The 14,093-nt window shown below is 36.9% G+C and overlaps 2 protein-coding genes across 2 annotated transcripts in view; one reads left to right on the forward strand and one right to left on the reverse strand.

Annotated features, from left to right (window-relative positions):
* The window catches only part of LOC148731343 (sorting nexin-5-like), a 301,059-nt gene that overhangs the window by 14,626 nt on the left and 272,340 nt on the right, over positions 1-14,093 (forward strand). The gene's annotated exons all lie outside the window — the stretch shown is intronic.
* LOC148731344 (neural cell adhesion molecule 2-like) overlaps positions 9,403-14,093 on the reverse strand; it is a 28,166-nt gene continuing 23,475 nt past the window's right edge. Inside the window, exons 6-8 of the mRNA XM_088761055.1 lie at positions 13,034-13,282; positions 12,214-12,336; positions 9,403-11,052 (exon numbers count right to left, since the gene is read on the reverse strand). Coding sequence (XP_088617181.1) covers positions 10,922-11,052; positions 12,214-12,336; positions 13,034-13,282 — 503 coding nt within the window. The 3' untranslated portion in view covers positions 9,403-10,921. The remainder of the gene's footprint in view (positions 11,053-12,213; positions 12,337-13,033; positions 13,283-14,093) is intronic.

Genomic DNA, 14,093 nt, shown 5'->3' on the forward strand with positions numbered 1-14,093 from the left:
TTATTTTTCGTTTCTTCATAGATTGTCATGGATCTTCCGGCTGTTCTTCTGCTCATACTGGTAGCGGTTCCCTGCACATCTGCAAGTATGTTATCTTTTATTTATTATTTATTATTATTTATTTATCTTTTATTTTATCTTTTATTTATGCTTAGCTACTACTGCCTCGCTGATTAGTAAACAAAGAATACTTGGCTATGGAGTTGTACATCCGAAATAGATTTCGCTTGATAGAGGACTAAAAAAAACCCTACCCTATCCTAAACAGACCTTTCCCGAAGTCGAAAGAGACCTCGGATGGTTCAACTTGTAAAACTTATGAACCTTTTCTTGCATTGTATACAAATTTTGACAGAATTGATTCACTCGTGTAGTGTTGACGTTATAAAATAATAATGAAAAAAGAAAACAAAGGAAAGCAAAGGAAAAGAGACTTTACATCTCAAGAAAAAAAACTAAGGCTCGCGGTGATTTATGCATTTTTCTCTTACTGGTTGTTGTGACATTTCACGTAGTTAGACACTGTTTTCAAAACATGTAAAAACGATTCCGTCTTGCAATATGATTGTAGTAAGTAGAAAAAACTTTTAAAACAAAAAGAAGAAGGCGAAACAAAACAAAAAAAGGGAAATTGACCAGATGTGTTCATTGATTTATATCTCTTTAATGTCCTTTGCCTCTCTTTCAAAACAGCTGAGGTTCATTAAAAATATTATTGATCATGCGACCCGTCCGGCCTTGCCCACATAATTCCATAGGAAACAATAGTTTAAGTTGACTAGTGCAGGGCCATAAAAAGCCGTCTGGCCCTGTTTCCCTTGTGTCACTTTGTGGCAAGAGCTTAAAGTGCACCTAAACCCAAAATTTTTTTTCGCTTAACGAAATAAGCGTATTTTCAGGAGTATTTCTGTGCAAACATTTTTTTATTTGCTCAAATCTTCAATTGTCTGTGCCCAGTGAAAATACGGAAAATCGGTCGCCATCTTGCCCCACGGCCGAGTTTAAAGAGGAATGGCTCTAGCGGGTAATGTGACGTCAAATCGAGAACACGAAAGTCTGCATTTCACACATTTTCGCTTGTTTAGGAAGGTTGTAGTCGACTTTGTCCGAAAATATGCCGACTAAGTGTGTTATAGGAGGATGTTGCAACGTGCGAAATTTGCAAGAGGGTATCACGCTGCATACATTCCTCATACAATACACCTGGTCGGCATATTTCTGACAATATCGACTACAACCTTCCCAAACAAGTGAAAATGTGTGAAAAGTAGACTTTCGTGTTCTCGATTTGACGTCACATTATCCGCTAGAGCCATTCCTCTTTAAACTCGGTCGTGGGGCAAGATGGCGGCCGATTTTCCGTATTTTGACTAAGCACAGAAAATTTAAGATTTAAGCAAATTAAAAAATTTTTGCACAGAAATACTCCAAAAAATAAGCTTATTTCGTTAAGCGAAATAAAATCTTTGGGTTTAGGTGCACTTCAAAGGAAAACAGAAATGATAAAAAGTCGCGTTTTTCCATGAATTTGGTTTTTCATGTTTTTACTCGAAAAGTTTTTAGGTTTTAAGGTTTTAAGTGCAGAATTTTTCTTTTGTGTGTGTGCTCGTGTGGCTGTGTGTGCCCGTCTATCGCGTCCTATTTAGCTGAGAATTTTCAACACTTAGTGGTGATATGATAAAATGGCTATTGACTGAGTTTGATCGAGCCGGATGGGAGAATACTTGGCTCTCGAACTTGAGCCACAGACCGCGCTGCGCTCGATACCTACGTCATAACCTCAAGCCAAATAGTTTCCCGCCTGGCCCTCTCACTAGATCAATAAGTACATATTGACTCTTCCTTATTCTCTCTCATTCCAAAATGCACGCAATTTGTTTTTACATACCTTGCCTTTTCCTATTCAAAACCATCACGTAAACCCTTTTTGCTCTGGTCATTTCGTGAAACACTTCTCTTCCAACGCACGGCCGCCATGTTGGATTCACAGGAAGCATCGCTGACGCCGCGCAGGTTCGTTGTGACCGGAATTGTTGGCGATGGCTGACAAATAAATTATTAATTATAATTTATTAATAATGTGGGAGAATAAATTATTAAGTCTTCCAGTTGTCATTAGCACGACTATTGTTGCATTAACATTGAAAATTTCAAAATGTCAGAGCAGGGAAAAAAGAGTACATCAATAAAATAGAATAAAATATGAATAAAAGAGCGAAGGATAATGAGCTATTGTATAGAATGGAATGAAGTGAAATAAAACCAACCATATTTAGTTTAAATGTTAACTTCAGGCGTCCTTACTGGGAAACTTTATCAATCTTTCAATCGGGTAAACTTTCTGGGAAGCTTTAGATTCATTGCTTATCACGACAATTACTACTTCGTAGAATAATTGGGGGGGGGGGGGGAGAGATTAAACTGAAAGTTGCATCATGATCGAGGCACCAAGTTTTGACTTGACAACTAAAGAGTATGTTTAATCAGGAGCCATCACTTGGAGTGTTCGACTGCCCTTTGTTTATGTCACGGTGTTTTCAACGGATAAGTCTATTTTTAGTTTGAATTACCGCGAAATGGGATTCCACACGGAAGCCCTTCGACCAATCACGATTAGCGTGTGGTTAATTTATAACTATTTCACCGGAAAAGATAGCCTAAAAATAAACCTTCCTGTGAAAATGCCGTGACATAGGTTCATCTCTCTTCCTATCTTTCTTATTTTTGAATAATTAGTTATTTAATGTGTCTATCTATTTATATTTAATCTGCAAAGGGCAATACAACCCATCTCGGCAGATATACCCACCCATCCCATCCCAGGGGAGGACATCCACCACACAGTAATCTCGTGCGTGGGAAATTAACGTCTCTCACCCCTAACCCTGCAGGAGACGGGACCTACGGTTTATTCGTCCTTATCCGAGAAGACTAGAATGTCTATCCATTTCTTGATATTATAAAAAGGTAGCACATTCTCCTCTGTTATTCTAAGACCCTGAGTGTTGGTCCTGCCGGGGCTTAAACCCTCCACCTCCGGCACAACAGTCCGGTGCTGTACCAATTGAGCTAACCAGGAGACGGTTTCTCACGTAAAATATGGACCAAATAGGGAAAACGAAGGCTGCTCCTATCGTTATATCTACTGACTACGTAGGATATTTTCCTTCAGCTATCATTTGAGTTGATGTAATTGTTTTTGTTTGCTTGTTTTAAATTGCAAAGTAGTAAAGCAAGTCCTAGTTCGTAAATATGTCTTGAATTTGACATTGTTTTCTCGCTGTTTTATTTTCGAATCATTCACGTGGAAATAATAGCTCGGCGTAAGTGTCTTTTTTTGTCTTTTATACATTTATCTGCTTTATGTGTTCGCTTATTTAAGCATTTCTTTATCTTATGTCATTTATACTTTTCTTTAACTATTTCAGTACAATGATAATCACACTTTGTCAAAGAAAAACCTAAAAGCTACCTGCTTAGGGCATTTATGTGTATAGGCGTGGAATCTGTTTTCGAACCCTTTTTTTTTTCTTTCAAAACAAATTGTGGACCGTCTCTAGCATACCAAACATTTACCAGAGACAATTCGAAATGTTTTTCTTATGTCATTTAGCGTTCAAATTAAGTTCTGAAAACGAGTAAAGTTTGGCGTCTTTCCCATTGCTTGGGATTTATTACTAAACGCAGGGGAGTATAAAAACTACAAGTACAACGTCAAGAGAATTTAAACTCTCTTGACAACGTTTAATGAATGTAGGAAAAAAACAAGGTAAAAGCAACTGCGCTTGCTCTTCTCAAAATGGAAAGCATTTAAATACATTTAGTTAATTTTCTGACATTGTATAAGAAATAACTCAACACTTTCCTTAATTGTCTGTGCTTTGTTTTTTTTTCAACATGGGGATGCACGACCGTGTAATCGCCGGTGAATTTCCCTTTGCTTTCATTTTTCCTGTTTTTTTTTTTCTGTTTTTCTTTTTGTTTTGTTTTGTTTTGTTCTTTTTTGGATGGGCTACGTCTCCGAAATATCAGGAAGTAAGTGTTACTTAAGTTACTTAATTTAGATGTTACTACTAGCATGTTACATGACCAAAAAGCTGCTGAACACCAATGGAGGAAAAGGAAAAGATCAAGAGGTGCTACACTTCATTCAGAAATCAAGATCTTAGAGTGTTTCGGCTCGGATAATAAGTCATGTTTCAAGATTGATCAGTGAATCCCCTACTTCCATGAATTATTTTGCCTACCCTCCCTTCAGGACTCGTTTAATTTCGCTTTTCCTTTGTTTTGAATAGCGAATGATAGATGAAATTAGGAAAAGAGATTTTGATTAGCTGTTTGTTGTAGCACCTACTCAACTTCATACGTGTATGAAGTTGAGTAGTACTCAATACTCAACTTCAGCGTGTAGTTTTTCGTCTTTACTCTCTGCAAAAGAGATATCAAAAGGCTGCCACCTTGGGAATCATTGTCTCGTGCTCATATGTTGATGAGCTCTATCTGGATAATCATCGAGTGATGAATTCAACGAGGTTTGTTTACGGGGAACGTCTTGGATACTTGGTGTTCTTGCACAAAATAAACCGTATATAATTTTATGCTTTAAAGTATTTCAGGACTAAATGACTCGCTTCTTGTTTTATTCATTTTTGGATTAATGCGTCGATCAATTCCGTGCCCTAGTGTTGGGGAATTTTAGCCCCGTCTGGTTAGGGTGGGGAATTTACACCGGAAGTTTCATGTCTTTCCACCGGAATACACGTGTTTTACCTTTTAATGTGCAGTTGATTAAAGGTAATAGGTTCAGATCTAGGTTCTAACACTTGGGAATAAAATTGACAATCAAATCCAGCACTTGGGTGGGGCATTTGAACACAATTTTGGTCCTGGGGGCGGGAATGTGAACAAACCGATCTTCAAAGGTTCAAATGCCCAAGGGGATTTTGAAGCTTCAAATTTATCGTCGCATAATTCATTTATCGATTTAGTTATCTTTTTTTCGTGTACTTCCATAGCTTTATTGTAATTTTGTGTTTCTTTATTCATGTGCCGCCTTTGGGAAATAAACCAGCCTGTGAGTGAGTTTTGATTAGACTACTGAAGTTAATAATTTACCTGTTTACATTTGTTTCTGCTACACTTTCCTTAATATCCCTATATACCGCAAACGTGTATGAGTAGCATAACAGCCGGGATGAGAGGATTAGGATGCCAATTTGACTTTTTCATACAAGTCGTTGTAAGAGAAAAATAAAAGAAATGTTTCGAAAACAGTTGATGAAAAACGAAGAACCAAGGCCATCAGATTTCAGTCCCAAATGACGATTAATGGAACCGTGTTAGTATTGCCTATTGTAACTAAGTTGTAGTTGAAATGAACAGTATGTTATAACATTTGATTTCTGCCTATTCCTATCGTTTTCTCTGTTTTCATATCGCCCATGACGGATTAAATACCTGTTGTTACATCAGGCGGTAAGCAAAAGATTAAAACTAATTATTTTAAGGATAAAAATATGAGATTTGCTTTTGTTTGTTTAAGGCTACATCGACACGCAGGCGTCTAGTCGTCATTATGTATCTTTCATTTTCCTAATCAAAAGCAAAATAAATAGGTTCGCGATAGGTTTCTTTGTTGAAGCCGAAAGAAGCGTGGAAGAAAGAAAACAGTTCCGAATGAGGAGTCTATTTTCAGATCCTCTGATTCTGCTCTCAAACGTTCCGGACTGCCAGTCACAGAGACTTTACGTAGAGGAAGTTTCATAACTGACACACGTACTATACACTGATAGGATGAGCAATAACGTAGAGTCTATGGGCTGGTTTTTTTAAATAGTTTACATGGACATTTATATAAACATTGTTAAGAGGGCTAAAAGCTATTATTAAAAACTAGATCATTGGATAATGCAATTCAAGACTTTTTATCGGCTCAGCCATTATGGTATATCAACCAATATACCATAATCTACAAATATGGCAAGCGTACGTGTCAGCTTAAAATTCAAAGGGAGCTAAAACTTTAATAAAATTTAATAAAATTTAATAATTTAATTCGACATTTTTAATAAAACAGTTATTCCACTCGCGTTTGTTGGATATGAGATGATTATAGCCAACGAGGCGCTACGCGCCTCGTTGGCCATCTATCCTCTCATATCCAACGCGTGCTCGTGGAATAATTGTTAAATAGTGGAAGGACATCAATAAACCTTCTTATATGGAGTCCCTGAGACCCACTGCTTGTCCACCGCGGTTTGGGTTAGACTTCCTGTAAATAACCTGTCCTATGAGGCATTGTTAATTAGAATTATTTCTCTGACCAACAGTCGTGACAAGACGAAACACGTCTTTTTATAGGGTGGGGATATGTTTTTGATGAGTAGATCATGTTTGTTAGGTGTTTTTTTTTTTTCCATGATTATGACCATGACAAGGAAATCTCCATGTGTATTCTCGATGTTTTCGTCATTTCCTTCTGACCGGCAATACTCATTTTTCTGCTGTTCGCAAAAAATTTTGAAGAAATTTGCCCAAAACTTAACTACAGCAGTAATTTCCACATGGAAGACTGGTATTACTATCCTCCTCTGGGAGACTAAGGCTCAAATTAGCTAAGCTAACTTGCCAATACAAATTGAATTGAATACCTCTTGAAATTCAATTATTGAGTAATTGAAGGTGACAAAAATCTAAGTCATGCAGGCAAGTCCGTAACTCGGAATGAGATATAGCAGATTGTCTTCAAATGACTTAAGCAATGTTAACGTTTATTCTGTTTCATCGGAAATAAGATAGCGTAAACACTGACAAACCTGATGGAAGTAACACATCTCACCGAGAAAAAGTTCGAACCATCAAGAATGTCTCACCATCTCCTTTCAGCAAAGATTTCTGGAGTTATTGGAAGAAACTGATTTTTCCAGTTTTTCCATGGGAAAAGTACAAATTAGAATTATCTTGTTACGATTGCATTGCTACAGATGTTACCCTTAAACAAACTAGTGAACAACAGAGAATCGAGGTAAGAGTACGAATATAAAGCTTCCATTCCATTCACATGTGCAAATAATTCCTTTACTAGCCCAAAACGGCAGAGTGTTTTTTTTTAAAATTGGATTTATCATCCGCTCATGCTAGCATTTAGCATAGTTAATAGCCTAACAAGAGCAAATAAAGTGAAAATCTGGCAATTGCCGTCAGCGTCCTATACACAGCCAAACCCGCCGTAAGCAAGCTTGTCGTAAACGATCACCCGCGAAGAGTGACTGGGTGACCGCTTGATGCAGGTGCCATAGAATTTGGGTAAAGTGAACCCTTAATACAGTGTGACCGATTTCTGACAAACAACTTTGACCCGCAAAGAACAAGTGGAAAGACATGTATCAACCATTTGCCTATAAATATCATCTCATGTTGCCTTTGATCATTACTCATTAATCCTCAAAGCATCCGGTCTGATAATTTGATAAAGGTAAGAAATTTTCAGTCATCAGATACAAATCCTTAGCCCATGCGATTAATCCAGCCTCACTAAATCATACTTATCATTAGTGCATTACTCTTTCCTCGATATAACTAACTTTATTTTCTTGCTTTCTCCCCTGGTTACTGCTCATTACAGCATGTAAGTATTAGTTTAATCATACATCCGAATTGTGAAATGTTTCATTATAAAATTTTTTTTTTTATAATTTTTGAGCCATTAAAAAACTATCGATTTATGTTTTTAATGTCTTTCCCACTCTTTTTATTTTTTCTGTCATCAACTTACCTGACCCTCTAACAATAAGGCGTTAAGTAACCATTAGACTAAGTTTTCTATTAACCCTCTAATGCATTATTGATTTGATCATTTTAACGCAAAAATAACTTAACCAAGACAATGTCATTCATAATTTTATTTTTATTTATTTGATTTGATTCAATCTAACGTTTATAGATTAGGTTATTACCAAAATTTAGCACAATTTAGAAGGTGTAAGATGTAAGCGATCTTTCGTTAAAAGATGAAAGTGTTGTAGCTAAAGTACGGGTTGTTTTTATTCGGATAATGTGAGCACAAAGCGTGGATGTGAGATTTAATGATACATTGGTGAACAGCGTAACTAAAGTACGGGTTGTTTTTATTCGGATAATGTGAGCACAAAGCGTGCATGTGAGATTTAATCATACATTGGTGAACAGCGTAACTTCAAGATGGATTCTGATAAGAAGGGAAAGAGTATGTAAAATGTGCTTATTGACTGGGTGGGAGGGTCCGACGGGAAAAATATTTGTCTCGAGGTCTTACTCGTGCAGACAGCATGACCTCGAGCAGAAAGCCAAATATTATCCCGTCCGGTCCTACCAAAGTTAGTCAATAAGCTTTTTATCATATGACTACTAGGTGTTGAAGATTTCAACTTTTGTCGCCATAGGTAGGATGTACTTGTATGCAAAAGAAGGGCGCGCACTGCACAGCTAGTAAAAGCATTCTACATTAAAAATATTCCTCTTTATGTCCTCTTTATTTCCTCAGTATCTTTCGGGTTCTTCCTTCCTAAAATTGGGGTGTTTAAAAATGGCTTATTGGGCTTTTGAGCTCTGTGAATATACGAAGAGTCTCCCGGCTCAAGGAAAATTTGTGGGCTAGCATATTCGAGAGTTTACGGGCGATTTAATTGAGAAAATCTCTGCGGAATGCATATCGAACTACGCAGTTGCGAATCTTCACAAGTTTGTTCCCACGACAAAAGAATTGTAACACCTAGTCGAAGCAGATTTTAAGAGTTTGTATGAGAAAATGGAGTCAGAGTTATGAGTTTACTCTTACACCTTGGGAAAAGGTAGGCTTGAATTTAAGTATTTCTTTTTCGTAGCGATGGAAGCTTTAACCGATGCAGGCTGCATTTCCAAGTACGCAGCGAATGAATATTCCATTCTTAGACAGCTATTTTGAAAAAAAAATATTTTCCCATACATTTACTTATACTGTTTCGGCGCCAATTTGCTTGTAACATGAGAACCGCCTCCGCCCTATTGTCCCAAATTTCTGGCAATATTCAGTTTCAACTTTCAAACAGCTCAAAGGTCTTTTAGATCCTTCCACTTCTGCCGCTTGCCACCAGCAGTTCTAAATCTTTAAGACGAATTTTGAGAATGGTAGTCTACAGGTTTCAAAATACATTCATCTCTGTTGCGTCATGTTCAGTGGACAAAGCTATTCGAGAAACCTTTTGATCCTTTAATTTCAAACGAGCCCACTGCATGTTATGCCGGATAAGCAAAGGAAACACTAAATGTATCACAAGTGTCACTCAATCGTCAAATTACTTTCGGGAAGCTGATCGAATAATATTGTTCGAGATAGCTTAAAAACTACAGTAACAATAAGAAACAATAAGCTACATTTTACATAGGTTTTTTTTTTTTTATTTATTTATTTCATTTAAGAGTTGTTTCATCCTGTTAGAAACAAAAAAAACAAAAAAAAAAAGGGAAAAGGCCCTTAAACCAGTTTCCACTTTTTTTTACGAATTCCGACATGTTATTAAGTATAAAGAATCTTCCTCCATAGCTATCCTAGATCAATGTGGAGGTTACTTATTAATACCTAAAATAATTAACAAGAGTTGACTGACTAATTGTTGTTTCCTTTCTTTCATTTTACCTGATGCTCAAAAGACGGTAAGTATCTATCTATTTTGCTACGTATGTTTATCCATTCCTTGATCGTGTTGTTTGAGATCAATGCACTCGTATTTCAAATAAGCCTTTGGTTGTATTTGCATAGACTGCATTTACTTTCGAGTGGTTGAATAATATTGATCGAGATAGCCTGGAAGTTACGAGAACAACAAGGGTTGTTCCATTTTGTTATAAAACCCGATTCCTGTTTTATTTTAAAACGACTTGTAACATTTTTCTAAACTATGCGAGCGTCTGATTATAACACCCTTCGCTATTCTCTATTTGCAAACACTATGTGCGTAATTCACCGAGTCGAAATATGGCGTCCGATTTGAATGACCATTGTTTTCGACTTACTACCCTCGTCTTGACGTGGAAACACAAAGGGATTACCACATGTGTGAGAGGCTAGTCAGTCGAGAACACTGGCAATTCAAATTGGACGCCATATTTCGTAATTCTCCAATGAGTCAAGTTATTATCATTGTTAATCAAAATACTTTCGCTCTACTTCACTTATTCAGAGAAAGACCGAGGAGATCTGATTATAATCCATAACCAAAATAAAGAGAATGCAAGTATATATTCTCTGGTTAAGATTAAAAGCTCAAAGCTTAATTTTGATGCGAAACAGTCGAAGAAATATCCTTCTATTAACCGTCAACTGTGAACGTCTGAGTCCTTCATAATCTACCGTCAACCGTTTAAAGTCAGTTCAAATAACCGTCAAACGTCAAAAATGCCCCAACACTCCCCCTCCATTAACACCGTTTTTTAATTAAAGATACCAAGAGATTTTCCAGTTTACAACGTCTTGTAGATAATTAAAACCTCTCTTTAACAAGAAAACACCAACTTTCTTGGATTATAACATAATGAACAAATAGTACGCATAATTGCATTTTTAAAATAAAACATAGTTCAGGGGGAAAATAAGCTCTAGTGAATCCAGTGACGGATTCAGAGGGAAGATCCGGGCCCACCCCTCATCTCCCTCCAAATACAAATACACAGCACAAAAAGTTTTGTTTGCCTTTTCTCCCTTCTGTTCAGTGTTTATCCGTGAGCGAAGAAGAGTGGAGGAGGTTGTGCGTTGGTCGACATATAAATTTGGACCCCTCTCCGTATTAAACTTTCTACAATGCAACCATGGAATCTATATAAGTATCGACCTATTGAATCAAAGGAATCTTACGCGTGAAGCATTTAGCGGCGACTGTCCGGTTTCCAGGCCTTCCATTCGGTGAACTCAGAAGAGCTCTCCACACGGCTCCGAAGGCCCCTTCACACGGCTCATCTCAATCTCCCGTTCATTTACCTCCACATTCAATGGCTCCATCTGAATTGTCCGCTCTTTGAATTGCCTGCTCTTGATCAGGACTGAAAATTGGAAATGTTACATACTTTTGGAGTTAAAACAAAGAACGGTGATAAAAAGAATTATTTGCTTTTGAAAAGCAAAAAAAATTATTAATTTGCTAGTATGATTTTATTGATTGCTCCGACTTTTACCTAGATAATTGCCCTTGCGGATGATGAGGAGACAAAGTTATCGCTAAACTAGGGACCTGAACTATCACAAAACACGCTTGTAACTATTTATTATGCAAGTACACTCCTCAGATCGGATTGAGAAAAAAACACTACCACGTTGTTTGTTAAAATGAATTACGGAGACTTTTTCGGTTGGTTTCAAAACCGGAAAATTATACTTTAAATTCAAATTTTAAAAACATTAAAATTTTGGGATACAAACAGGTAGAATCCAAAGAGACTTGTAAGACAAGAAAGAAAAAAATTAACAAACGAACGAGTTAGGTTGATTCTATCAGTAATTCATGAATGTTAAATATGCTGGCATAATTATTATCATAATAAAACTAAAATGATATTATCTTTGTTACGGTCATCATGTAAGGTCGTAAGTCAAGAGGGGGGTCAGAAATAAATTTAAATTTTTTAGACAAACTGAAAATGCTTCACAAAAAAACGAAAAAGAAATAGTGATGTTGGTGACTAACAAATATGGAGATAGCATGGAAAGGATTAAAGCATGTGTAAAAATTTGATGAACAAAAGGTAATGAAGTTGACTTACAGAGCCATAGCTGCAATTTAAATCGAAAAAATTTAATAGAGGAGACAAAGAAGGAAAAACTCTGTATCAATGTATTTAATCAAGTATTCTTAGAAAATTGCTAAACAATGGCAGCATGATTTCAATGTGCACCACCAAATATCAGCTGAATTGACAAATGTTCTCAAAATACCGACATTAATCACGACAATAGAGATAATGATGACAATAATAACAATGTTAATAATAATACTGCAAAAATTATTCTTATTATTACAATAATAATTAACAAATTGTAGTTTTCGCTTAGTCGTTTCATTGCTTTTTTGACTTCAAAGGGTGAGATTGAGGAAACAGTTAAAGAGTGGGGTGACATAAACAAAAAGAAAATATATGTAAGCATTAGCTAGCTGCTGTTACTCTGATCAAAGGTGGCTAAAATAAAACAAAACAACTGAGCTTCACCTGTCCTTCGACGCTTGCAGAAAAAGCAGGCAATCAGCGAAATGACAATCACCACCGCCACTAATCCACCAATGTAATACCACAAAGAATTAGAACCTTGAATGGCTCTTGGAACTTGCTCGGCTAATTGTGTCAAATAAATGTGGTCATTAGATCAATCTCAACGATAGTGCCTGTAATAATAGTCATGTTACCGTCCAGAATGGCCTTGGGCATCCCTGTTGTGCATTATTTTAACCCGTGATTGACGCCTGTTCTTAAAAGCGAAATCAGTACTTTTTCTTTGTGTAGATTTCTAGCCAGATCCAGGGTTATTTTCCTGTGACCCTCCACGTGAATAAGTGTAGTGTGTAGCTATATACATGTATAAGGCTCTGCTACTGTTTCTAATCCCTTTTTAATTAAAAGATTTATATTTTCCAAGAAAAAAAAAAACCGATAACAAACCTTGGGAAGAACGTAAGAACAGAAGTTTTCTCCAATAAGAATGATCAGGTTACTTGATTACTGAAGTGTTATGTGCTTCCTTAGACACAACAGTTATGACAGTTATGACAGTTATGTTCACAAAGGAGCGGGCCACAAACCCAAGCTTGTTACGTCCTTCACTAGAATATTCACCACCGTCCTCTTCCAAAACCTCACTGACAGAAGAAAGCTTTTGTAATCGTTACGGTGGCCAATTTACCATTTCAACTTTGTTGACATATCTAAATTATTTCGTTACCCCCACCGACGCAGCCCCAAACAGTTTCTTTCGAAACTATCAGCCTTTATTCATTTGTGATTTGAAGTATAACTATGAGATTAACAAACTCACCCTTAACAGAAATGTTAACGTGTTTGGTATCGTTGCCTGCGTCATTCTCTGCTCTACAAGTGTACTGCCCTTCGTCGCTCTTTTTTATTTTAGGGAAAAGGAGAGACCAACTCTCTCGCAGCAAAGTGTTACTCTTGAACCAGGTTATCTCAGGCTCCGGCCGACCAGCCACAATTTCACACGTCAAGTTCACACTGTCTCCCTCTATGATGAGATTGCTTGCTCCAGATATATTCACTTCTGGTCGAGCTGGGAGGAAAAAAAACGGAAACAAATACTAAAACAGAAAACGGTGACATTACTAAGCACATAGCATTACTCTATTCTTATATTAACATTTCTCATTGAGATTTCTGGCCTTTTTTGTGCAAATTTTATCTTCACTCTCACAGACCACCTTGGACCGAGTCAGGAGTTACAATGCAAAGTAAATATAAATTGGTTAAACCCCTCTTTTGGGTACAGACCTACATGTTTTCATAGTTGCCTGTTGTATTCATTTTCGCATCCATCTCATGTCAAGAATTCCATTCCCTTTTCTCAGTTGCTAAGACTTCGTCGTTTATGTAGTGACGACTCCGAAATTTTTCCACAATTTTAGAAAATTCAGAGGCAACGTGCCACTTTTTCGAAAAACGTAGTTACCCTGTTTCTGTCCTTCAAGCAGGTCACCACCGTGCCCAAATTAATGATCAACAATCAGCACTACTACCGTCACAGGAGGAAAATTCCGACCGCATTTCATTCACCCGCGCAACCACTCAGTTAAAACCATTCTTCTAAAATAATTATAAATGACCTCAAAATGATCCAAAGATTGGCACTATCTTTTCACAACCTCCAGTATTGTCATTCAAACGTGACAAAAACATGAGCAACTTTTTGGTCAGAAGTTCTTTTCAAGCTAATGATCAGCCTAGAACTTTTAAATACGCTCGCGCACGAAGCAAAGCTTGTCCTTTCATTCCCAACGCTGATAAAATATTGGGACCCAAATGAGTCAATAGGATTACTCATTACTTCACGTGCACCTCGTCTCATGTCATCTATTGCATGACTT

The sequence above is a fragment of the Stylophora pistillata genome, chromosome 5 (assembly GCF_964205215.1).
Source record: "Stylophora pistillata chromosome 5, jaStyPist1.2, whole genome shotgun sequence".
Lineage (NCBI taxonomy): Eukaryota > Metazoa > Cnidaria > Anthozoa > Scleractinia > Pocilloporidae > Stylophora > Stylophora pistillata.